General features: G+C 33.6%; 1 protein-coding gene across 1 annotated transcript in view; it reads right to left on the reverse strand.

Moving 5' to 3' along the window:
• Positions 1-18,964: 18,964 nt before the first annotated feature.
• LOC114335181 (synaptic vesicle 2-related protein) overlaps positions 18,965-27,545 on the reverse strand; it is a 54,895-nt gene continuing 46,314 nt past the window's right edge. Inside the window, exon 11 of the mRNA XM_028285364.2 lies at positions 18,965-20,340. Within this exon, the coding sequence (XP_028141165.1) occupies positions 20,272-20,340 (69 nt within the window). The 3' untranslated portion in view covers positions 18,965-20,271. The remainder of the gene's footprint in view (positions 20,341-27,545) is intronic.

Consider the following 27,545-nt stretch of genomic DNA (forward strand, 5'->3'; position numbering starts at 1 on the left):
GCTTGAAAGGATTGGGAGTATAATCAAGACGTGCATCAGATCTTTATAGATTTCAAACAGGCTTATGATTCAATTAATCATCCTACACTATGGAATACAATGGTCCAGCTGGGCGTACCCAAAAAACTAACTGCGGTAAAGCAAATGTGTGTAAGTAACTTCTTTGCACAAGTTAGAAGAGGTGGGGAAATATCAAATGCTTTCTGCATAAATTCTGGACTGAGACAGGGAGATCCGTTTTCCCCATTGTTGTTTAACCTGGCCTTAGAATATGCCATGCGAAAACTTTGCCCAAAAATCAAACCAGACATAGCTGATCGGAGAGAGGCCAGATGGGAGAAAGTCTGTAGGACGACCTAGAAAAAGGTGGAAAGATGCAGTCAGAGAAGATCTGAAGAAAATGGGAGTGAGACATTGGAAAATAGTGGCACAGGACCGACACATGGAAGGCAATAGTAAAACACTCGCAAGGACACTCGAAGAATTATAACGCCATTGATGATGATAATAACTAAATATTTTTGACGTTAAATTTACAAAAAGTTACAGGTTTTTTGCATTACAATCAAGATTTTCGTTTTCAGGACCAGCTGTTCTTATCACGAATAGGCAATGTTTTGAAAATAGTTATTCAAAGCAGAGTGGACATCATTCCCCATATCTACCAAGATTTTTGAAAAAACTCACACTCGTTTGTCATGTAAAATTTAAAGTTTTCGGCATGGATTTGAAATTCGAAATTTGAGAAAACTTTTACGGGAAAATTTTTAGAGAACTATTCAGCAGCAAATATTTCTTGGGGATTTTTTTGTGGGGATATTTTGTCCAAAAAAATTTGTGGGGATTATTTGTCTGGGATTTTTGGTCCGGGGATAATTTGTGGAGATTCTTTGTCCGGGATTATTATTTGTCCTAGCTTCGCTTGGGCACCTAAATTGTTTTGTATTGTTTCTGAAAGACAAGTTACATTTTCCTACTATTCTTTATATTTTTTTATATGCCCTGGGAGGGGTTTGAACCCCCAAAACTCCCCTGGGTGCGCCACTGTATGCAACTGTCAAAAATATAGGTACTAATGGTGGCATCGCGCTAAAACTTTACATACATGCTATGCCTAAAAAATTTAGACTTTCTAGAACTAATGCTTTTTGTGAGATTGCAGGCCTCAATAGCCAAAGAAGGTTGTTTATCAGACCACCAGATATTATGTCCTATGTATGCGGCCTTTCTTATCTTGATTAAGGCGGTTCATTATACCGACTTTCTTATTGTCGGTATTACACTAAAATGAGTTTTGTAGTGCTGTGCACATTATGTATGGCTACTTCAATATTTATATATCCTGATTTTGTTGTTCGAGTTAGGTTCTTGAATTTAATAGTGTTATGTATGGAGGCTATACATACATCTGTTTGCCTGAATTGTTCCTGTTATCTCTTCCGTGATATCGTTATTAAAAAGTGTCAAGAAACCAGATCGGACATAGATCTTCAAAACTATATGGTCGCCAAAAAGGAAGCGAAAGTAGCAGTAGCAAAAGCTAAAGCAGAAGCGTATTCAAACCTATAGGTACGATTAACTTGATACCAGGGAAGGCGAAGCAAAGATATATAAAATAGAAAAACAGAGAGCAAAGAAAGCAAGAGATTGTAATCAGATTAGATGTATCCGAGATGAAAATAATAAAATACTAGTTCACGAAAAGGTGTCAAAAAGAGATGGAGAAAGTATTTTGACAGTTTATTAAATGAAGAATTTGACAGACAGCCTGTGGAGTTAACGGAGACAGTAACAGCAATGGTTACCAGAATAATAAACGAGGAAGTGGCTCAAGCGCTTAAAAAAATAAAGAAATGAAAAGCAGTCGGACCAGATGATATTCCTGGGGAAGTATGGAGAGCATTGGGAGAGACAGGAATAAGTTGGCTACCAGGTCTATTTAATAGAATTATTGAAGTTGGACAAATGCCAGACGAATGGAGAAGCAGAATATTAGTACCTGTCTACAAAAACAAGGGAGACATACAACAATGTACAAACTACAGGGCTATAAAACTACTTAGCCACATCATGAAAATATGGGAAAGAGTAATTGATAGACGGATACGTGAAGAAACCGAAATATGCGATAATAAATTTGGATTTATGCAGGGCAAATCAACAACAGATGCAATTTTCATTGTAAGGCAACTGATGGAAAAATACAGGAATAAAGAGACCAACGCTCATATGGTATTCATTGATCTTGATAAAGCATACGATAGAGTTCCTCGAGAGATTCTGTGGTGGGCACTCAATAAGAAAGGAGTCCCTGGCGAATATGTAAAGATTGTGAGAGATATGTATGAGGGAGTAACGACTAGTGTTAGGACAGGTGTGGGAGAGACTGATCAATTTCAGGTAAAAGTAGGATTGCACCAAGGCTCGGTGCTTAGTCCTTATTTATTCTTATTAGTTTTGGACCAGATAACAGCGAAACTACAGGGTAGCATTCCATGGTGCCTAATGTATGCTGATGACGTAGTGTTAGCAGGAAATAGTGAAAGAGACTTAGAAGACAAACTGGAACAGTGGAGACAACCTCTGGAGAAAAAAGGTTTAAAACTTAGTAGGACAAAAACAGAGTATTTGGAATGTTCAATTAAAGATGGAGTTAATACAAATAAAATGGTATCTTTGGATGGTGAAATGATTGTGAAAAACAATAGTTTTAAGTACCTAGGATCGGTATTACAGAGTAATGGAGATGCATGCAGTAGAATTAGGGCTGGATGGATGAAGTGTAAAGAAGCGAGTGGTGTGTTGTGTGACAGAAAAATTCCAATGAAGCTGAAAGGAAAATTCTATAAAACAGCCATAAGACCGGCTATGATGTACGGTACGAAACTGAATGTTGAGCAGTGAAAAAGAAAGAGGAACAACGAATGCATGTGGCGGAAATGAGAATGCTTGGATGGATGAGTGGAGTGACAAAGAAGGATAAAATTAGAAATGAGTATATTAGGGGAAGTCTAGGTGTGGCACCAGTTGATGCCAAAATGAGAGAGTATAGGTTAAGATGGTTTGGTCATGTTCAACGTCGAGACGTTAATCACCCAATACGAAGAATAGCTGAAGTGCAGATTCCTGGAAGGAGTAGGAGAGGAAGACCTGGGGGGGGGGGGAGACCATAAGGCAAGACATGTTGGTAAAGGGGATTAACATTGATATGACCCAAGATAGAATTGTGTGGAGAAATGCAATTAGGGAAGCCGACCCCGCATAGGGATAAGGCAAAGAGAATGATGATGATGATGATGATGAATCACCAAAAATTGACCTTAAGTAGTTCTGATGTTCAAAGAGGACTCTATAACTATCGTTGCAGGTCAATTTAATATTGGGCTCGGCATATTCGGGTGTGGAGAAGATTGAACGGACTGATACCCTTTTTGTGTTTGTGCATTTGAGGGCCAGACACTCTTCGCTAGAACGCCCTCAAATGTTCTATCTTTGGCCTTTCATGGGTGATATATCCTAAAATCGTCATTTCTCGTGCTGAATAAAGGCAAGATGATCCCCCTAAAACTATTTGTATGCCTCTATGGCCGCCCAAATCTGGAAAGATCGCTCCTTGTCGAAGAACACCAAAATAAGATTAGTGCATGCCTTAATTTTTCCCATATTTAATTACGGATCCGAAATATGGACAATGAAATCGGACGACAGAAAACGGATTGACGCCTTTGAAATGTGGTGCTGGAGAATAATGCTTCGGATCTCATGGACGGAACACACAACAAATCACTCAATCCTCAAAGAGCTTAATATTCAGACTTGACTTTCCTCTATTTGCCTCTCCACCGTCTTAAAATTTTTCGGCCATATTGCAAGAAGAAGTGATGATAATCTTGAGAGACTTATAATTTCAGGAAACGTTGAAGGGCGCAGAAGTAGAGGTCGCTCACCGACTCGATAGACGGATTAAGTACAGAAAGCCAGTGGAAAAACATTCTCTGAATCCACGAGGGAAGATCAGGACAGAAGCCGATGGAAAGAGATAGTTGCTCGTATTATAGGGAATCACGACACTCAGCAATGAGGAAACGACTGAGGAGGATGGCCGCCTAAATTACTTTGGTGGGCAGTGATTGTGAGCTACCAGTAGTTGAGCTCTAGATGGATGAGCATGGTACTAGGTGTGAGCAAAAGCAAGAACTGGAATCTTATATGCACAAAATCTTAGTTGTGCTCAAAAGATCATACAGATCGTCTTCTTTGGCATGACAATCACTACTTGCTCAGTCAGACCACGGTAAAAGCCTTAGAAACACCAAAAATTGACCTTAGTTCTGATCTTTAAGAGGACTGTAACTGCGTTGTTGTATGTCGTTACCATTTAGTATAGGTGCCAGCACAGTGCCGGATTAAGGGGGGCTATGGGACTATTAGCCCCCGGCGGTAAATTTTGAGAGGCGGTACGTTGCTCCCATCACGTTTTAATTCTATATGTGGATATTTAAAATTTATGGGGTTGATTTTCTGAAATAGCATGGTAATAAAACTTCGTCTCGTCACCGAGAAGATGCGTGCCTGCGGTAGCAGGTCGCACAAAAACACGTTTCATGTTTCCAGGAAATTCGCCAGCGCCACTGCTCCTGGCGGCAGCGTCGCAGCGTGTCCGGCTCCATGTTGTCAGTCGTGTTAGCGCAGTTTTCGAGAAATTTTATTTATTTTAATTATTAGTGAAGTGTTTCGTGAAGTTTCTAAAAAATGAGCGGAAAGGAAAGAGGTGCATTTTGGAAACGACAAAAGTAAGAAAAACAACAAAAATTAAATGCAGTATTAAAAAAAACCTCAAGATTCAGCTTTTTTTACCAAATCCAGGCAAGACAGTATACCAACGAGCACTTCTTTTCAAGACGATCCAATTGCAACAGTTTCAGAAGTTAGGTTTGTTTGACTATTTTAGTTACTTTTTTAATAAAATAAAATTTGCAGCAGGATCTTCATCACGCTGAGATGATTCATCCACAGAAAATTCAGACCCACTTTATGATATCGAGTTACTTCCTGAAAAGAATTCTCGTGAACGTCAAATTCTAGTCGAAAGTGGTGTTAATCGAGTTGATTTACAAGATCCAAAATTCTGGCCAAGAAATTGTGTGTGTAGATGAAGTGCTGAAAGAATTCAAAACACAGGATCTTAATTCTGTAGACTTTGAATCTTCAAAAAGAAAACAAAACAGGTACTGCACTAAATCACTATTCTATAAAGTTTTAAAGAATGGTGAAAAAATTCGGCGTGACTGGTGTAAAAAGATAAGGATATAAACACCGAATAGCGATAAAGATATTTATTGATAGAACCGACACTAGGGTAATTCTACCCCGGGAGTACTTCCGAACACTGATTAATTACTGATACGCGATTAGCTAAAGACTGATGTAGACTGATGAATGCTCTTTCTCTAGGCCAGATATCTTGGTTTTATAGAAGCTTAAATTGGGTCATTGGTGACACGATGCCCGCGTGATTTGTATATTTAATTAAGGTAAATAATTCTACTTTCGTCAGCACTTTCGTGTCATTTCCAAATTATATTGTTGATAATTGACCAATTTGGATCTAAACTAATAATCTACGTGTGTGAATATAAAAACAAATAAATTCGTGCAATCTACTGGGTGGTATAATTATTCTGTTCAATATCGGATATGAATTCTGAATATTTGTTATTGGACACTGGTTAGTTTATTCCAAAAGCACAGGCTCCTTATTTTGCTTATATTAGGTTTGTTCTTGCAAACAGTCAAACTAGTCAGAAACCGTCAGCAAACAGTTGGTCAGTGAGAAAACATAATACAGTCACCAGTGCTATCCCCTTTACTCGCGTTGATCCACTATTCGCTGATGGTTTCAAACCGTTTGAAACTGATGCTAGAACAAACCTATTGTCGACTCTCTTCAAGCGAAAATTGTACTTTTTCCTTTTTTACTGGATTTGACGACTGGAAAAAGGCTAAAGAAAAATGGGACAGTCATGAAAGGTCAGTCGTTTATTTACAACATCATAAAAATTTTATTTAAAGAAATTCATTGAGTATGAGAAAGATTAACTCACAGTGCTACTTTTGTGATGGAGCTTATGCATAAAAATAATATAATTGCAACCTTCCCAAACTTAGAAATAGCACTTAGTGCAGGCTCGAAACGGATAATCGTTTGCAAAAATTGCCGACCGTGATTTGAGTTTTGATACGGGTTATTGGTACCTTTAGCCGTATGAAAATACTTGTTGCCACGAGCATGCGCGGTGCGTTGCCGTTCCGACCTTGCGCGCCTCGTCCACTTCCCTAGTAGCCCAGTCGGGATACCATTTGACCTTGCATTAGGAGCTGCCCCAAATTTTATTTTTTTAGTCTTTAGGGGGGTCAATAGAAGTAAAAATTTAAAATCTCGACTGAATTTGACCGTTGCGTTAGCCGCCATCTTGATTTTAAACGAGAACCGTTTTTGCTCAATATCTCCGCCATTTTCAACTTTTCGACAAAAAATATATAAACTGGAATTGTTTAAAATGTGATTTTATATAATTTCGTTTATTATAATTTTTTTCGTGCGGTCCATATTTTCCGAGTTATGGGGAAAACAGTGACAGTTAAAGCATAATTATTGATTTATGGAATTATCTCGTTTATTATTACTTTTACAACAAATTTTAACCTATACAAAAATGAAGAGAATTAAATTTTGCACAATTTCGATCTTCTTCATTTTTTTGATAAAATCAAGATTTAAGGCAGTACGTATGCGGTAAAGGCGCGAGCGTAAGACCCGATTGATTTTAAAGCAATTGTTTTTGTTCAATATCTTCCCCATTTTCAACTTTTCGACAAAAAGTATAAAGACTGAAATTGTTGCAATTACGATTTACTACAATTTTTTGAGAGAACCAGTGGCGGCTCTAAGAGGGGGGGGGGAATGGGAAAATTCCCCCCAACGGGGTCCAAAATTAAAAAAAATTGTTGAAATATTAAAATATGTTAGCTGACATGAAACTTAATTATCGACAGACAAATTCAACCAATAAAACCCGCTAGTTAATAAAATTAAGTGAACTTAATGCATATAAGTTATTATTTATGTCTTCTATGTACCGGGTGTCCCAATAAGAACGGCTCTCGGCCATATCTCAGGAACCGTTTATAGTACAGCTTTGAGAAAAAAATATTTATAACAAAAGTTGCCTCGGGAAAAGCCTGGAAATCATTTTCATAATTGTAGGCTCACCGCTAGATGGCGTTATTGAATATCAAAACTTAAAAAATCAAAATTTTACAAAATTTACCTAATGAAAGGGCACTGGAAATCCAATCATCGTATTCTTCATAAAATTCTGCGCATATTTGATTTCACAAGTTTAATTTTACCTTGGCAAATAAGAGGTGGGGGTGAGTAGGAACCTTCTTATGAAAAAATGGCTGTAAGTCCGGCAATAGTCTTTTTAATAGACTTCAATAAATGGACAATTCGACGTAGATCTAAGGATCGAATTGTTTTGTAATGCCCCTTTGTCCGCTTCTTCTCGATCGACGATGGTAAATAAATGTTTGAGTGTGGAGTAAAAAATATGGTTTTATTGACAGCTACGTATAATTACACTATATATGATGTTCAGGTAACTTTCTATGATAGACTGCCTTTAATGACAGCTACTGATAATAATTACACTCGGCGTAACTTCTAACAACGACTTACGCACTTGTTAACGAGGTAACTATTTCAATTAGACTGCAACCCAAAATAGTCCCTTTGGTTAATTTATAATCTCGTCAAAATATACAATTCATCAATAAGTTGCATGACAGCCGAACTACGGACTTTGCATGTTGAAAGATTGCAACTACAGTTTACAGGAAGCTATTGCAAAACTTGTAAAGTTCAATTGGAAAATATATTATTTGGCATTTTATTAAGTTTGCAGGTTGAATGGACTCTAATTATTAAAATATTACTCGATGTTTCCCAATGTTTCAATCATACACGGTGAAACTATAAAAGTTTAGGAAGTTAAGAAAAAATGTGAGATTACAAATTAAGGGATTAATTTGAGATTGAACAATAAAAGAAGCTTTTATCTCATCGCATCTTTATTTTTTTCATCGCAAATACAAGCCTTTATCTGTATGATTTTTTTATGTTTGTTAGGCGATTACTCCATCAATTATGAACCGATTTTTATGATTCATTTTTTGTTGTTGTTCTGAAGCTATTTCCTTGTGGCATTTTTATGATTAATTATTTATATGGGAAATAAGCCACAATTAAAATGAAAAACAAAAAAAAAAAAAACAAAACAACAAACACATTGAGATCTATTCTATCTAAAACTAAACCTAACAATGATCAAGAAAGAACAAAAAAATTGCATTTATAAAATACCTTGTGAATGCGAACAATTTTATTTAGGTGAGACATCAAGACCATTAGACGTTAGAATAAGTGAACATCAATCTTATATTAAAAATAGAGAATTTGAGAGATCTCAAATATGTCAACACGCATGGGATAATGAACATAGAATTCAGTGGAGAGATTCAAGTATAGTCCTGAAAGAATCAGATAGTAAAAAGAGAAAAATCAAAGAAGCGGCTCTAATTATGCTAAATGAAACCAATTGTGTCGCAAATTCCTCGGTAGAATGCAGTAGGATGTGGTTACCCATACTGAAAGAGGAAGTCAATAGAAAGAAAATACCAAGATTAGTAAGTCAATAATATCGAGCTAGTACATATTTTAGTATTACTTATATATCTAGTATTATTAATAATATTTATAATTTAAACATGTTACAAGTCAGAATTTGGTATTATTTTTTGAGAGTAAATTAATGTAAGACCAAATACTTACGATGTCGGGATAGTATCACAGGGTTTTTCCTGGTTTTCCCTTGTGATTTACTATGAAGTCTCTAACGCGAGAATTTTACTGTCGTTGCATTTGGTTGTCTTTTTAAAGACATATCACATGCTATAATTTTTTATGACGGATATTCTTGAGTTGGGGTTAATTTCATGTAATCGAATGAACTATCTTTCAGTAAGTCGTCCCAGGAACGCAACTCATAAATATTGGCAATATCATTTTAAAGTCTTCTACTTTAAAATGTATAATATATGTCTGAATTGCCAATATAAATGAGTGAGATTAAATAAATTATTAGAAGAATTTTTTTGCTTAGCAACAACACTTTAGTTTATTTTAGTAATATTTTGTATTTTGACAACGGCACCCGATTTGGGTGTCGAAACGTTAATAAAATTATTTTTTTCATTTTAATTGTGGCTTATTTCCCATATAAATAATTAATCATTTTTTGTTATGTAGGTCATATTTAAGAGATCGATTCAAATTTAAAATTAACTTTACTGGTGCTATTGTACAGTCTGTAGAATTTTTTGAAAAAAAAATATTATGAAGTATTGGAGCGGGCGGGGTGGGGGGAGGGGGAACCACAGTACAGACTGGCAACATCTGTGAAATTAAAGTCCAGGGTTACAACAACACATTTCAGAAGTCAGAATCGGGTCTGCAATTTTTTCAAACGAAACTCCTTTGAGAGTCCGGTCTAACTAAGAATCTTGTTATCGTTGATGGTTACTAACGCAACTGGTGAAAGATCATTTTCCACTTTAAAACGGGTCAAAAATTATTTGAGAAATACGATGATGGAAGAAACATTAAATTCGTTGGCTGTTTTAAATATTAGTAATGATCTGCTTACAAAATTAGATTTTAATAAAATCATCGACCTGTTTGCAAGTAGGAAGTCCAGGAAAATTTGTTTGTAAATCATCATCATCATTCTCTTTGCCTAATCCTTATGTGGGGTCGGCTTCCCTAATTGCATTTCTCCACACAATTCTATCCTGGGTCATATCAATATTAATCCCCTTTACCAACATGTCCTGCCTAATCGTCTCCCCCCACGTCTTCTTTGGTCTTCCTCTCCTACTCCTTCCAGAAATCTGCACTTCAGCTACTCTTCGTATTGGATGATTAACGTCTCGACGTTGAACATGACCAAACCATCTCAACCTATGCTCTCTCATTTTGGCATCAATTGTTGCCACACCTAGACCTAATATATAATAATACCTAATATACTCATTTTTAATTTTATCCTTTCTTGACACTCCACTCATCCATCTAAGCATTCTCATCTCCGCCACATGCATTCTTGTTCCTCTTTCTTTTTCACTGCCCAACATTCAGTTCCGTACATCATAACCGGTTTTATGGCTGTTTTATAGAATTTTCCTTTCAGCTTCATTGGAACTTTTCTGTCACAGAACACACCACTCGCTTCCTTCCACTTCATCCATCCAGCCCTAATTCTACTGCATGCATCTCCATCTATTTCTCCATTACTCTGTAATACCGATCCCAGGTACTTAAAACTATTGCTTTTTACAATCAGTTCACCATCCAAAGATACCATTTTATTTGTAGTAACTCCATCTTTAAATGAACATTCCAAATACTCTGTCTTTGTCCTACTAAGTTTTAAACCTTTTTCCTCCAGAGCTCGTGTCCACTGTTCCAGTTTTTGTTCTAAGTCTCTTTCACTATTTCCTACTAACACGACATCATCAGCATACATTAAGCACCATGGAATGTTACCCTGTAGTTTCGCTGTTATCTGGTCCAAAACTAATGAGAATAAATACGGACTAAGCACCGAGCCTTGATGCAATCCTACTTTCACATGAAATTTATCAGTATCTCCCACACCTGTCCTAACACTAGTCGTTACTCCCTCATACATATCCCTCACAATCTTTACATATGCACCAGGGACTCCTCTCGTATTGAGTGCCCACCACAGAATCTCTTGAGGAACTCTATCATATGCTTTCTCAAGATAAATGAATACCATATGAGCGTTTGTTTCTTTACTCCTGTATTTTTCCATCAACTGCCTTATAATGAAAATTGCGTCTGCCCTGCATAAAGCCAAATTGACTCTCGGATATGTCGGTCTCTTCACGTATCCGTCTATCAATTACTCTCTTCCATATTTTCATGGTGTGGCTAAGCAGTTTTATAGCCCTGTAATTTGTACACTGCTGCATATATCCCTTGTTTTTGTATAGGTACTAGTATACTGCTTCTCCATTCGTCTGGCATTTGTCCAACTTCCATAATTCTATTAAATAAACCTGCTAGCCACCTTGTTCCTGTCTCTCCCAATGCTTTCCATACTTCCCCAGGAATATCATCTGGTGCTACCGCTTTTCCTTTCTTTATTTTTGAAACGCTTGAACCACTTCCTCGTTTATTATTTTGGTGACCATTGCTGCTACTGTCTCCGTTGACTCCACAGGCTGTCTGTCAAATTCTTCATTTAATAAGCTGTCAAAGTACTTTCTCCAGCTCTTTTTGACATCCTTTTCGTGAACTAGTATTTTATTATTTTCATCTCGGATACATCTAATCTGATTAAAATCTTTTGCTTTCTTTGCTCTCTGTTTGGCTATTTTATATATCTTCGTTTCGCCTTCCCTGGTATCAAGTTGATCGTATAGGTTTGAACACGCTTCTGCTAATTTCGCGACCATATAGTTTTGAAGATCTGTGTTGGATCTGGTTTCTTGCCACTCTTTATATAATTTTTCCTTGAACTTCGTTTGACCACCACCCAGTCTCTTTATCCTCAAAATTTTTTCTGACGTTTTCCCCAGTATTTCAATAGCAGTTTCTCTAATACTACTGGCCATTTTTCTCCAAATTGTAGTAGGGCTTCCTTTCATGTTCCAACATATTTTCTCTATTTTTTCCCTGAATAAACCTTCGTTCTCATCTTTTAGCATCCACCACTTGATTTTTTGTGGTCCTCTCCGATATTTTGGTTTAGTTTCACTTTTTACTTCGATGTCCAGAACAAGCAGCTTATGTTGTTGGCTTACTGTCTTACTAACTATTACCTTGAATTCACGTATGTCTTCTTTTCTTATCATGAAATAGTCTATTTGGGATTGATGTTGTCCACTTTTGTAAGTAATAAGTAGAGTTTCTCTCTTTTTAAAGAATATGTTAACAATCGCCATATCTAGTGCTGTTGCTAATTCAAGCATATCATCTCCAGCTTCATTTGTAGTTCCAAAGCCTAATCCCCATGCATTGCTTCGTATCCTGCCTTGGCTTGGCCCACATGTGCATTGAAATCACCTCCTATTATAACTTTCTCCTCTGACGGAATATCACTCAGGACGTCTCCTAATTGGTCATAGAAAGCTCTTCTTTCATTCTCACCCAGACTTGTTTGAGGAGCATACACGCACACACAACATTCAATACCGTTTTATCAATGATTACAAATTTCACTGACATCATACTATCACTCGTTCTTACAACTTCCACTACGTTATCTTTCATTTCACTATCAGCAATTATACCAACTCCATTTCTAGTGTTACTACTCCCTGCATACCACAATTTGTATCCTTCACCTAGTTCTTTTGCCCTTTCCACCTAGTTTCTTGAATTCAAGCAATTTGAACTCTCCTTCGTTTGAACGCATCCACTAACTCCAGACTCTTACCTGTAAGACCACCAAGACTACCATTTTCCACTTTAAAACGGGTCAAAATTTGAGAAATACGATGAGAAACATTAAATTCGTTCGCTGTTTTAAATATTAGTAATGATCTGCTTACAAAATTAGATTTTAATAATATCATCGACCTGTTTGCAAGTAGGAAGTCCAGGAAAATTTGTTTGTAAATAATTATGGTAATTTGCTTTATAAGTTGTGACTTTGTTGTATATTTGTAATAAATTACCTAATAATATTAAAACAGTTTTAATGAATTGTTAACCTAAGACGCATCTATACCTACTGGACACTGGCGGTATAGTATGACTTAGCCCCCGGCGGTCCATGAACTAAATCCGGCACTGTGCTAGATAGTGTTGGCCCATTGTGTCTCCAAGGCCCGAGATACTCATTGTAGTGCTCTTCCATACTGGTCGGTTAAGTCTCAAGGAGTGCTCAAAATATCGTGCCGGCCAAGAGTCTCATTCATAGCTCTTATTCTTCTGCTTAAACCTACGTATATACCCTATTCCACGAACATACGCCTGTTTTGGATTACTTCGACAACGAATATTTTACTGTACAAAATAAAAAGAACGAAAGTAAATTACATTGTTGTTTATTGGAATAATTATTAGCGCGATTTACTTTCGTACTTCTTGTGTTGCACATTAAAATATTAGTTGTCGAAATAATCCAAAACAGGCATATGTTCGTGGAATGGCCCATACTTGGATTACTGGATATTGCCATCATGTATACGTTTTAAGGAGTGAGGACAGAACGCCCTCATATCGTCACCTGAATGTAAGAACCAGGTAACTTGAATTTCAATGTTCCAAGATAATTGCCAAAAACCATTTATTCATTTCTCTTCAGCGAAATATCTTGAATCATGACACTTATTATACAGAGAGAGTCTGTAAAGTGGAATAAATTCAATATCTCAAATACTAATTGTTTTTTTGGAAAATGCTCAGACCCGTCGATTAGTATTTCAAATTGTCCTTTTTGACATTCAATAAAAATGTATACAGGGTGTCCCAATTTAGAGATATGACGTCATCGTCGATTTTCTTAAATGGCAACACTGTCATTTTGATAGCTAATTTGATAGGGTTTGTAAAGTTATACATAACTGCAAAATATCAAATTTTTATTCTCTACCATTTACAAGATAATAGAAAATAACAAAGTTATATCTGTAATTTGGAATATATTCAATAATTAAAATACTAACTGTTTTTTTGAAAAATGCTCAGACCCGTCGATTAGTATATCAAATTGTCATTTTTGACATATAATAATAATGTATACAGGGTGTCCCAATTTAGAGATATGACGTCATCGTTGATTTTCTTAAATGGCAACACTATCATTTTGATAGCTATTTTGATAGCGTGTGTAAAGTTATACACATCTGAAAAATTTCAAAATTTTATTCCCTACCATTTACAAGATAATAAAAAATAACAAAGTTATGAAGAACAAGAAGTAATCAAATAATAATTGAATTTATTTATTTCAATTAAGCAAATGCTCATAACGTTGCCCATTGACAATAATTGAGGGCAACATTATGAGTTTTTGCTTAATTTATTGAAATAATTAAATTCAATTATTAGTTGATTACTTCTTTTTCATAACTTTGTTATTTTTTATTATCATCTAAATGGTAGAGAATACAAATTTGAAATTTTGCAGTTGTGTATAACTTTACACACCCTATCAAAATGACAGTGTTGCCATTTAAGAAAATCAACGATGACGTCATATCTCTAAATTGGGACACCCTGTATACATTATTATTATATGTCAAAAAGGACAATTTGATATACTAATCGACGGGTCTGAGCATTTTTCAAAAAAACAGTTAGTATTTTAATTATTGAATATATTCCAAATTACAGATATAACTTTGTTATTTTCTATTATCTTGTAAATGGTAGAGAATAAAAATTTGATATTTTGCAGTTATGTATAACTTTACAAACCCTATCAAATTAGCTATCAAAATGACAGTGTTGCCATTTAAGAAAATCGACGATGACGTCATATCTCTAAATTGGGACACCCTGTATACATTATTATTGAATGTCAAAAAGGACAATTTGAAATACTAATCGACGGGTCTGAGCATTTTCCAAAAAAACAATTAGTATTTGAGATATTGAATTTATTCCACTTTACAGACTCTCTCTGTATATCAGTTTAATTGGCTCTTACCTATTATATTAAGGTATTCTCCTTTTCATGAACATTTTTCAGTGCGTCACAAATTATAGAAAAAAAGGTAAGTCCGTGATAATACATATTTATGACATTTATTCTAACGTGACATTTTAGTTAAATCTGACAGTTGTCAAATTTTATTTTCAATTTGGAATAAAACCAAATCAATTGTGTCTATTGCATTTATAAAATGGTATTTTCTTTCATTTGTATAGTCTTATAAATTGTACAGATTATATTGATAATATTATTATTTTATTTAATAAATAATTCTTTTTTGATTATGGCGCCATCTATCGACAACTAGAATAATCACCGAACTAGAATAATTACCAAAGTATTCAGCGACGTGCCTTTTTTTCTGTCACATACAATTTAATGCGTTAGAGAGAAATCGAAAAACTGTGACGCACTGAAAGATGATCATGAGAAAAAGAATACCACTTTTTGTACTGAACACTACATGGTATTTGAACTAATATTAAAACAATATTATCTCAAAATATAAAAATTTTGAGATACCTAGTTCTTACATTGAGGTGACGATATGTTCTAGCTTTCGCCTTTCAGAGGCGGTATGTCCTAAGATCGTGGTTTATCCAGCTGAATAATGTTAAGGTGCTCGCACTGAGGAAGTTTGTATTTTTGTTTAAGGCCATCGGTACATAATTCGCAAATATTTTACTTTACTTTTACTTTTCCTGTATTTACACGGCAAATTACGTGTAGTAAAATTCACACTGGTATGGATATGTAAACATTACTAGAATGTCATTCTACTTGAAAATGTCATCATTAATTTAAAGAGATGGCTTTTGAATGTTCTTGGATCACTGTTATTTTTATAATTGCAAATTATTTTATTATTTTATTGATTTTTTAATAATATATTGTTACTATGGAACGCTTACAATTTTGAACATCTTTAACAACAAAATACTTGGATCACAGAATATATATTATCGTGATGTATTCTCTGCTTGGATCTTCCACAAATAATACACAATAAATAACTTTTTATTAAGTTCACGTCTTAAATCAATTATTTATCAAATACACTATATATCAATATTGTTTAATCAACAATTCAAAATATTCCCGATGCCATGTCAAATATTTAAAACTGTCACTGTCTGACTGACAGTATGCTGAAAATATTCTATTCGACTGAGTGCGTTGTATGACAAAGATAGATTTGGAAATATTACCACAGACATTGTGTTCATTTTTTTCGAATCCCGAAAAAACCAATATTTTTAAAAAATTTAAAAGCAGAATGAAAGACTATTATTACCGAGGACCGAAAGTCCCTTAGAATAAACAAAAAGTTTATTTTGAATGAGATATTTTAAATTAAATATCACACTAAATTTTCTCTTAGTTTTTGACCCCTGTAACTTATTAAAATAAACATTATAGAAGTTCTCAGGGACTTTCGGCCCTCGCCAATAACGTAATCTTTCATTCTGCGTTTAAATTTTTCAAAAATACTTATTAGTTTTCTCAGGATTCCAAAAAAAATGAATCCCCATTTGAATAGCATTGCAGCCGAAAATACGTACCCATACTCTTAATAATTAGATTGTAGGAAAAAGGAGGCTCGGTCCTCTAATGCGCCGTAATCTAGGTCTAGTTCGGATGTTAAGGAATGATAATAGACCTCCTGTAGGTGACTAAGTATCATATTAGTCCCATAATGGTATTCTTCCACTTCTTAGTTATTTATGTGCTCCTGAATACTGGGTTTATGGATGAATTAAAAACAACTATTAAAATTATTTATTTTCATACAAAGTCAAAAACGAGTAAAAAAGCATTTCTATAATATAATAAAAACAATCATCATCTAAAAATATTATAAAAATTTGTGTTTTTTTGTATTATTACGTTAGTATCAAATCTTTGATTTTTTATACAAATATAAATAAATAATACCATCACCGATTAATCACAAGTGGAACACCAATATGTCAGACTAAGTCTTACAAACTGTTCTTGTATTTACAAAAATACAATCTCGAATTGCACTAAAACATATCTAGTCCAGGTAGGTCTACTTATGTCTAACTGTGAATAGAACTAAAGAAGTATAATGCCCAAAAATACGACATGCTCCTGCTGAAACCGTTTAAATTCAACAGCATAAGATGTTCTTCCTGATGGCATTGCTTTTAATTCAGATTAAAATGAGACACATAAATCGATAAAAAAACGAGAGAATGGTCTTAGTTTAGTCTTTTTAATAGCACTTTTCAACGCTTCTCATTTGTTTCGAGCTTCTGTCATATGTCGTATATTAATATTATACATGGATTATACGACATATAACAGAAGCTCGAAACAAATGAGAAGCATTGAAAAGTCCTATTCATACAAACCAGTCACATTGTTCAAGAACAGTGATAAGTGATACTGACACGTACGCGAGATTTCAGTTTCTCCAGGACTTGTGTTATGGGAGAATTTGGACCAATCACGAGTCACAGATTTTCGATTTTTTGACACTTGACAGTTCGATTGTCAACTTTCGAAAATGAAAATAGATCCATTTACCACAATAAAACTAAAAACAAATTTGTTTTTAATAATTGTGTGTTTACCTCTTTAATTTTGTTATTTTTATCCATTTTTATTTTGTTTTGTAGTATTCTGTACTTTTATTGATCTTTGTAGGTTAATTGGATGATTTAAAAGTTTAATTGGATTTACTTACTTGTATTTATCAAAGTGCACTCTAAAAATGAATTCAAATTCAGAAGATGTAAGTGTAATTATATGTAGATAAATAATAATAATAATTTTAATACTATGAAAATGTAAAATAAAATACACCTTAAATATAAATACAAGTGTTTTAATTTATTACCAAAACAAATTTTAAATAGTAAATGAGATCTTTTTGTTATTATAGATCCAAACCAGTAAAAAATAGACAAGTTACAATCAAAGAAATAAAATGTCTGGGATTTTTTAATTTTCTATAAAAAAATAGTATGTATGTATTTTACCTTTCATTATAAGACTTTTTCTATGCTGGAGTCACATAAAATAATAAGGTAAATATTTTTGAATGTTCTATAATTTCTTTATACAAAAACAACCAATGTCATCTTGTTCTTATGGTATTCACTACAGTACATAGTACATCTACTTATAACTTATACAATACTTTTGCTTATATAATTAAAATATATAAAACTATAATGTAATCAAAAGTGCCTTGATACTTTTAAATACATAATGCATATACAATTTTATTTTAAATAATATATAATCACACACATTACCCATTAAACGTACAAACATTTAAAAAATAACCAGAAAAAGCCTAAAATGAAATAAACACATTAAGTAAATTCTTTACCCAAATCCAAATTAATTATTAAGCTGGATTTATAGTTTGACGGACTGTAAAGGAAGACGTACTGGAAAAAGATCAACATAGAAGTTTGTGTACTCTTGATTATAAAGCTTGTCACGTACGGGGAGCTATACTATATCATATCGCTCACTATAGTAAATGAGTGAGGCTGCACGCACCTAACCATTTGTTCCTAGTTAGGAATCGCTGTAGTGAGCGATATGATACTATAGTAATGATGAGTGAATCTGCACGCATGGGACCATTAGTTCCTAACTAATTAGGTTCCTAGTTAGGAATCGTTATAGTGAGCGATATGATATAATATATTATAGTATAGCTCCCCATGCGTGGTAAGCTTTATAAACAAGAGTACACAAACTTATATGTTGATCTTTTTTCAGTGTCTATGTCTACAGTCCGTCAAACTATAAATCCAGCTATCCAACTATAAATCCAACTATAAATAATTTGGATTTTGGTAAAGAATTTTAGAATGATACTTATATTGTGTTTATTTCATTTTAGGTTTTCTCCTGTCCATTTTTTAACTGTGTGCACATTTCAACAGTTTAATGGGTAATGTGTATGATTATATACTTAAAGTAAAATTGTATAGGTATGTATTTAAAAGTATAAACGCACTTTTGGTTACATTATAGTTTTATATATTTTATTTATATAAGCAAAAGTATTGTATAAGTAGGTACGAAGGTTCTACCTATTCTGTAAAAAGGGGCCAAGTGTATTACTTATTGTTGTTGAGATAGCCTCATAATTTTTGGTACCAAGTAACATTTTGTTTTAAACTGGTTGTGTAAAAGGGAGCTAAAGTTCCACTTAGTAAAAATATAAAAATGTTACTTGGCCTCTTTTTGCAAATCAGCGACGATATATAATCACACACATTACCCATTAAACATACACACATTTAAAAAATAGCCAGAAAAAGTCTAAAATGAAATAAACACATTAGTACCATTCTAAATTCTTTACCCAAATTCAAATTATTTATTAAGCTGGATTTATAGTTTGAAGGATTGTAGAGGAAGACGCACTGGAAAAAGATCAACATAGAAGTTTGTGTACTCTTGATTATACAGCTTGTCACGCACGGGGAGCTATACTACATATAATATATCACATCGCTCACTATAGTAAATAAATGAGCCTGCACACATGTAACCATTCGTTCCTAGTTAGGAATCGCTGTAGTGAGCAATATGATACTATAGTGATGAGTGAACCTGCACACATGGAACCATTAGTTTCTAAACTAATTAGGTTCCTAGTTAGGAATCGTTGTAGTGAGCGATATGATATAATATATATTATTATAGTATAGCTCCCCCAAACTTATATGTTGATCTTTTTTCAGAGTGTCTATGTCTACAGTCCGTCAAACTATAAATCTAGCTTAATAAATAATTTGGATTTGGGTAAAGAATTTTAGAATGATACCTACTTATGTGTTTATTTCATTGTAGGTTTTTTCCTGTCCATTTTTTAACTGTGTGTATGTTTAACAGTTTAATGGGTAATGTGTATGATTATACTTAAAATAAAATTGTATAGGTATATATGGTATATGTATTTAAAAGTATAAACGCACTTTTGGTTACATTATAGTTTTATATATTTTATTTATATAAGCATTGGTATATAAGCAAAAGTATTGTATAAGTATAGATGTACTATGTACTGTAGGGAATACCATAAGAACAAGATGATATTGGCTGTTTTTCTATAAAAAAATTATAGAAAATCCACAAGTATTTATCTTATTATTTTGTGTGACTCCAAGCATAGAAAAAGTCTTATAATGAAAGGTAAAATACATACCTACATATTAGGAAATTAAAAAACCCCAATCATTTTATTTCTTTGATTGTAACTTTTCTATTTTTGGGGGTTTGGACTAACAAAAGTGTACTATTTAAATTTACTATTACTATTTAAAATTTGTTTTGGTAATAAATTAAAACACTTGTATTTATATTTAAGGTGTATTTATTTTACATCTTCATAGAATTAAAATTATTATCATTAATATTAATTATCTACATATCATTACACTTACATCTTCTGAATTTGAATTCATTTTTCCAGTTCACTACATTTTGATAAATGTAAATCCAATATTATACTTCTATAAATCCAATTCACCTAAAATAACAAAATTAAAGAGGTAAACACACAGTATTAAAAACAAATTTGTTTTTATTGTGGTAAATGGATATATTTTCAAAAGTTGATCGAACTGTCAAGTGTCAAATCGAAAATCTGTAACCCGTGATTGGTCCAAATTCTTCCATAACACAAGTCCTGGAGAAACTGAAATCTCGCGACACGTACAGCATATCACATGACATATGACAGATGCTTTCTCAGGTTTTAACCACCAACAAAAGTAACGATTAAATTGATTAAGCAATTTGTGAGAATGGAATGTGAAGATGCAATATGAGAATATGTACAAAAATGAAATCTATATTCACTATGCAACTTGTGAGAAATAGAACACGTCGAAAAAAAAAGCTTAACTGGATTGATTGTGTAATTGTTGTTGCATAATATGTGAGAGGTGATTGGAACAGGAAGATATGAAACCAAAAAAAGTGGAAACCTAAAACAGATGTCATATGTAGACGTTTACAGGCAACATTGTTCTACAATTTTAAAGAGTTTTCTAGAATTTTAAAAAAGAACACGTTTACTTAAAGAAAAACTGCTTCCAAGTATACCATCAACCATCTGTTATAGTTTTGGATAATGCCTCATACCATTCGGAAATTTTAAGTAAGCAACCAACAAATTCCTGGGCAGTACATAAAATAAAAGGATGGTTAATGAATGAAAATATTTCATTTCCTCAGGATTTTTTCAAGCCGGTATTACTACAGTTAGCCAAAAGGACTGAAAAACCAAAAATTTTTATAGTAGACAAGATTATACATAGTTTTGGACATAATGCGTTAAAACTGCCCCCACCCTATTGAAAATATTTGGGGAATATACAAAACTTACTACCTACAATAACTACACTGCGCCTCACAGAAAACGGGCACCCCAAAAAAATGGGCCATTTTTGATGTCTCGCGTCTCCTAAACCTGTTGGCCGATTTCAGTAACTTTTTTAATATGTTATAGGCTTATTCTTTAGCAATATCGCTGTAGTAATATTGTTGCTAAACAGGTAAATTTTCGTTGTATACCGGGTGTACAAATCAAACTGTGTTTTTCTCAAAGTTCGCAACAGCCTGTGGAATATTCAAGCATTTATAAAATACTGAAATTAAAACCCAACTATAACCTCAGATTTTTTTACATTCTGTTTTTTGATTCATTCGCTTATGTTGGATAATACAAAAGTTAGGTACTTTATCAACTAACCATGTTCTTCATCAATATAGGATGTTTCTAAATAAGTGCGGTAAACTTTAAGGGGTAATTCTGCATGAAAAAATAATGACCGTTTGCTTTATAAACATATGTCCGCCAATGCTTAGTTTCCGAGATACGGGATGTTGAATTTTTTCTTACAAACTGATGATTTATATATTGCCCTAAAACAGGTTGAGACATGCAAATGAAATTTGGTAGGTTTTAAGATCCTATAGTTATTGCGCATTTTTTGACCTGCAACTAATAATTTTATATTCACCATTAGCGCGCATACGGGTAATATGACCGATCATATTACCCGTATGCACGCCAATGGTGAATATAAAATTCTTAATTGTATGTCAAACAATGTGCAATAACTACGTCTTAAAACCCACCAAATTTCATTTGCATATCTCAACCAGTTTTAAAGTAATAAATAAACCGTCAGTTTGTAAGAAAAAATTCATCATGCGTATCTCGGAAACGAAGCATTTCTGGACATACGAATATAAAGCAAAGTGTCATTATATTTTAGTGCACAATGACCCCTTAAAATTTGTCGTACTTATTTAGAAACACCCTATACTGATGAAGAACATGGCTAGTTGTTACAGTACGTAACTTTTTTATTATCCAACATAAGCGAATGAATAAAAGAACAGAATGTTAAGAAAACCTGAGACTATAGTTGGGTTTTAATTTTAGTATTTTATAAATGCTAGAATATTCCACAGGGTGTTGTGAAATTTGAGAAAAAAACAGTTTGATTCGTACACCCGGTATACCAGTGTTGCTCAGACTTATACTGCGTGCGATCTACCACATAAACTGCAAGCATCCAGCGATCGACTGCTAGTAAAAAAAAAAAAAAACAATTTTGAAAAGAAAAAACTTAATTGCACTTCTCTTTGATAAAAACTTGTAACTACAGAGAGTTGTAATTAAAGTCATGTTTTTCATCTTAATTTTATTTGAATGTTGATGCATGGCACAGTATATCGTCCAGAAGTTTTTTATATGATAGTACGTAATTAACAAGGGCCAAACGCAAGCATGATGAATGATGAGAGATGTTCGTCAGTTAGCCGATTATGATACATTAATTTCACTACCTACATTTGAGAAAATGGAGACTCATACAAGTACGTTGATGCAAAGAATGCTGTGAGCTGCAAAGATACTTGCCTCAAAGATGGATATTTGTCAGACAATATGAAAGATCAAAATGTATCGGTCGCTCTGAACTTAAGGTGTATATCCGAAATTATTTTCAGTACCTCATTTTGGACGGAAATGATCTCCGTATTGAAAGTAATGGATTTTTCAATGACAAATTGTTCCACGTATTCACAAGAAAATGGATTAGACAAGAAGGTTGCAATATCTGTCACTTTTTGTAATCAGCGAAGCGTCTTTCAAACTCGCTTTGAACTGCTTGCAGCTCCGCGATCGACTTCAAAAACTTTGGCGATCGACAGGTCGATCGCGATCGACTCTTTGAGCACCTCTGCGGTATACAATGAAAATTTACCTGTTTAGCAACAATATTATTACAGTGATATTGTTAAAGAATAAGGCTATGACATATTAAAAAAATGACTTAAATCGAACAAGTTTACGAGATACAAGACATCAAAAATGACCCATTTTTTGGGGTGCCCGTTTTCTGTGACGCGCAGTGTATATCGGACGTAAGAGTTACAACAGTGATGTAGCCAGAATCAGAGCAAGAAGCATTGAATACTGCTGTGATTATGAGTATGGATATAATTCTTGATTAGACTGTGAGGTAATATGTTTTCATTTTCTTATTAAGAAACATTTTGAGTGTTATTATTTTATCAATAAATACCACCACTCCACAATTTAAAAACAATAGAATTTGTAATTTTCTTATAATTTTGTACTATTAAATTGTATATTTCTCTAAATTGAACGTAAAATACATTATCAGTTGAAATCGTATTTTTGCTTGTCTTTGACAGTCCTTCAAATATTGGGAGAATGTGCTATGTGCTATCAACTTGTTAACCACCGCGGACAGTTTGAGTCAAAGCTTTCATCCGTAATCCAAAGGAGTTGCAAGATCGTGAAATATATTATAGGTACTGAACGTGTCCATCGTGGCTGGGGAAATGAATGTTAATTCGTCGAAATGTTCCATCAATCAGGTATATTATCAGAAAGTTATTGACGTTATATGTTAAGCAATACTGAGAGTCCGTTAAAAAAATCGGTTCGTAGTTCGTGGTCTTCGAGCAGTCTTAAATAAAATAATGGTGTAATAGTGGTAGCATACCTAATAGGTGGACCGAATACATTGAGTTAAAATAACTCGATGACCGAATAGAACCAAAGCATTGTTATAAAACCGCTAATTCTAATTATAATTCTATTATCAAGATAAAGACATATTTAACAAACTACCCTCTGAACTAGATACATTTCTATAAAAATTTTAGGCCGACAATAAATTATATATAAATAATTATTAATAAATTACAAATATTACAATAATGAATTAATAAATTAAGTACCTTTGGTTTAAGCATTAATATCGCATAAGTAACAGTTCAACAATTACAGAAATACACGAGAATCGTGTTGGAAGGCACAATATATTATGATACAGTCAGTTAGTCCGCTGAATTTTTGCACAAACATCAATCATATTTATACGAATTAGATCCATAGGCATATTAAGGATAGACAAGGCATACTGAGCAAAATAGGGTAACGCGCGGGCAGTCGATCGCTGGTTTATCTATCTCTTTTTACCAAGCGAACCCGTGCATGTGACAGACAAAGATGGCTAGACCACTCAAAGTGAATATTGACCAATGATGTCCTTAATATCGCCGTTACAACTCGATGCACAGAGCGGCCCATACCTTACCTAATCTATTTTTATTATATCTATGATTAGATCAAAACAAATTATGCCATACGTCAATAGGGCTTTTCATTCCCAGTCATTTGTTTCGAGCTTATGTCATATGTCGTATAATCCGTGTATATTAATATTATACCCAGATTATACAACATATGACAGAGGATCGAAGCAAATGACAATCGATGAAAAGCCCTATGTTACAATTAAAATGTCAAACAATGTAATGTGAATTTAAAGGTTAGAAAATATTTTTTGTCTTTATTACAAAAGTATACAACAATATATTTATCTGACGAAAGAAACTTTAGTGAAAAATAAATCTAACACGAAGGTAATAACTACCTATCCAGCGGGAGAATGAATCTTTCGCCATATTGCTGTCTTTATTTGAGACTTTATTCGATTGTATAATTTTTTTAGGTGAATAATGTCTTACTTGAGCAAGAATCCAACGAAAAGACTGTACCAAAAATTCATATAATTATTGAACGCAGTTTTTAAGTTGAGGCAGTAGTGTTAAGTCTTTTTATTTTTTTCACTTTCAAATAATAGGCATATATTCACATCTACCATATTCTTTATCATACTACTGAAAAAATTGTGGATATATGTCACATATAGGGCTTTTCATCGACTCTCGTTTGTTTCGAGCTTCTGTCATATGTTGTATAATCTGCGTATAATATTCATATATTTATACAGATTATACAACATATGACAGAAGCTTGAAGCAAATGAGAGTCCATGAAAAGCCCTATTGTAGTGAATGTAGGTCAAATGATTGAAAATATATCAGAAATGAGACAGAAATATCGATATTAAAACAGAAAAATAACGAATATAAAAAAATAACATGGAAGACAAAAGTAATACTCATGGAAGAATACAATTATATTTTAAGGCAAGCATGTTCCACAAAATATTATTCAACTTTGATTACTTATTCCATACATTGTAAATTCAAGAGATATTGTATAAAAAAAATTATGTATACATGATATATGTATAAAAAAACAAAAGAATACATGACAAACAAAAAAATATATTCTAAAAAATACATAAGACAAAAATTAGATCACTTTTTTTCTTGAGTAGGCATTAGCAATCTGCCGTATAATAACTAACACAAATCAGTTGCTCCAGATCTTCATTTTCTTTAATGCAATAGTGATATGCGTCTAAATTTTCTCGACTAAATTTGGCGTTAAATATATTTTTTTATTCTTTTTAAAGCCGAAAAAGACCGCTCGCCTGACGCATAAGTTGGTATCGTCAAATAAACTTGCAATAAAGGTAAAATATTGGGAAATTTTGCCTTCACATCCTGGATGACACGACATCAAACTTTTCAAATGTTTATTCTTTTGTAACTTTTGACATAATCTTATAGAATGAGTAATCTTCTATAATAAGCTTTGTCTCCATCTTAATACATTTTTTTACAATTTTCTAAGGAATCACTTTTTGGTTTAAATGTTATCAGTTTTTATAAAGTCGCCAGTCTTCAAATCAGACCATTTCGAGATCGCAGGTATTTTGTCGTCTTTTTCTCTTTCGGAAAATAGGTAGATTATTTAGCGGACTTTACTTTTATATTAATAAAAGGAACGGCTCTGGGCGCCCGCCCCAAGCGCCCAGTGCATAAACCGGCACTAACAAAATTCGTGCAAATTTAATCTGCAGGTTTTGACTTGTCCGTTTAAGGCGCATTTAAATCAAAGCGAACACGAACGAACGAACAATTCGTTCGTTAACTTTATTGTATTTGTACAGCGAATCGAGCACGACCGAACGAATTCGTTCGCATTCGCACATGTTCCAACCGATGTCGGTAAGTTGGCGAATCATCAAAGGATATCGTTGTTCAATGTGGACAGTGGATAGACGGTAGCGAACGAATTCGTTTAGAAGTACTGATTTAATTTATTTACAAACATTAGTTTGAGAGGGTTGTTATTGTGTAGTCGTGAAAACGTAATTTTGCAATATGGAATGGACCAATGAAAAGATACTTCAATTAATTGAGTTACATAGAAATGAAGAATGCCCATGAAACCCGAAATCGAAGCTATATAAAATAATAAACAGAAAAACTGATGCTTGTTTTAACATTTTTATAGGAATGGGTTGTGATGTCTCTGAACTAAAAAAATGAATTAGCTTCTGGCATCATTTAGACGAGAAAGACAAAAAGAGGGTTCGAAGTGGTTTGCTTTTAAAACTAAAAGCCTAATGTTTTTATTGGATAAATTTCAACCCAGAAAGACTAATGAGGTAAGCAAATCCAATTAATTGCTAAAATTAATTAAAATCGAATTTATTTTGATACACCAATTTTACAATTTATTATTTGAACATAATATAGTCATAATACCATCAGCAAGCAACATTTTCGAGGAAGAATTTTAAGAAAGCTGGTTCTTTAAGAATATATTATTCTCTATGCTCCCTCAAACAGCGTATAATACCTGCTACCTGGCTGCTGATACAGATTGCGTTCATTAGTTCAAAGCACATTACAGGTACCTACCTAAATATGTAAATTGAATTCAAAATTATTTTAAGAAGATAATTTTTTTTTGTCATTATTAGAAATATGAATACAAATATTTTGTCAGTAATTTATATGCTAAAAAGTGTTACGTTTGACCTGTGCTCTTGTGCGAAATGGAAGCATGGACGTTAAAGGCCAGTCCCATTAACAAATTTGAAGTGTTTGAAATGTGGTGCCTACGTCGAATGCTTAGAATATCATGGACGGACAGAGTCACATATGATTAAGTACTAAGAAGAGCGGGTTTACAGGATAGGGAACTTTTTAATTATGTTAAAAGTAAGAAGACTGCATACTTGGGCACATATTACGAGGGAAACGATACACTTTTTAGCAACTGATACTCGACGGAAAGATAGAGGGTAAGAGGGGTCTGGGAAAAAGATGTCATGGCTGCGTAATCGCCACCGCAAGTGGACAAGAATCCACGGCTATGAAACGGCTTTGCAGTGCTGCTAAAAACAGTAATACTTTATAAACAAGACAATGTACGGTGGACGCCTATGCAGAAATGCACAGCATCTTAAGAAGAAAAAA

The sequence above is a fragment of the Diabrotica virgifera genome, chromosome 4 (assembly GCF_917563875.1).
Source record: "Diabrotica virgifera virgifera chromosome 4, PGI_DIABVI_V3a".
Lineage (NCBI taxonomy): Eukaryota > Metazoa > Arthropoda > Insecta > Coleoptera > Chrysomelidae > Diabrotica > Diabrotica virgifera.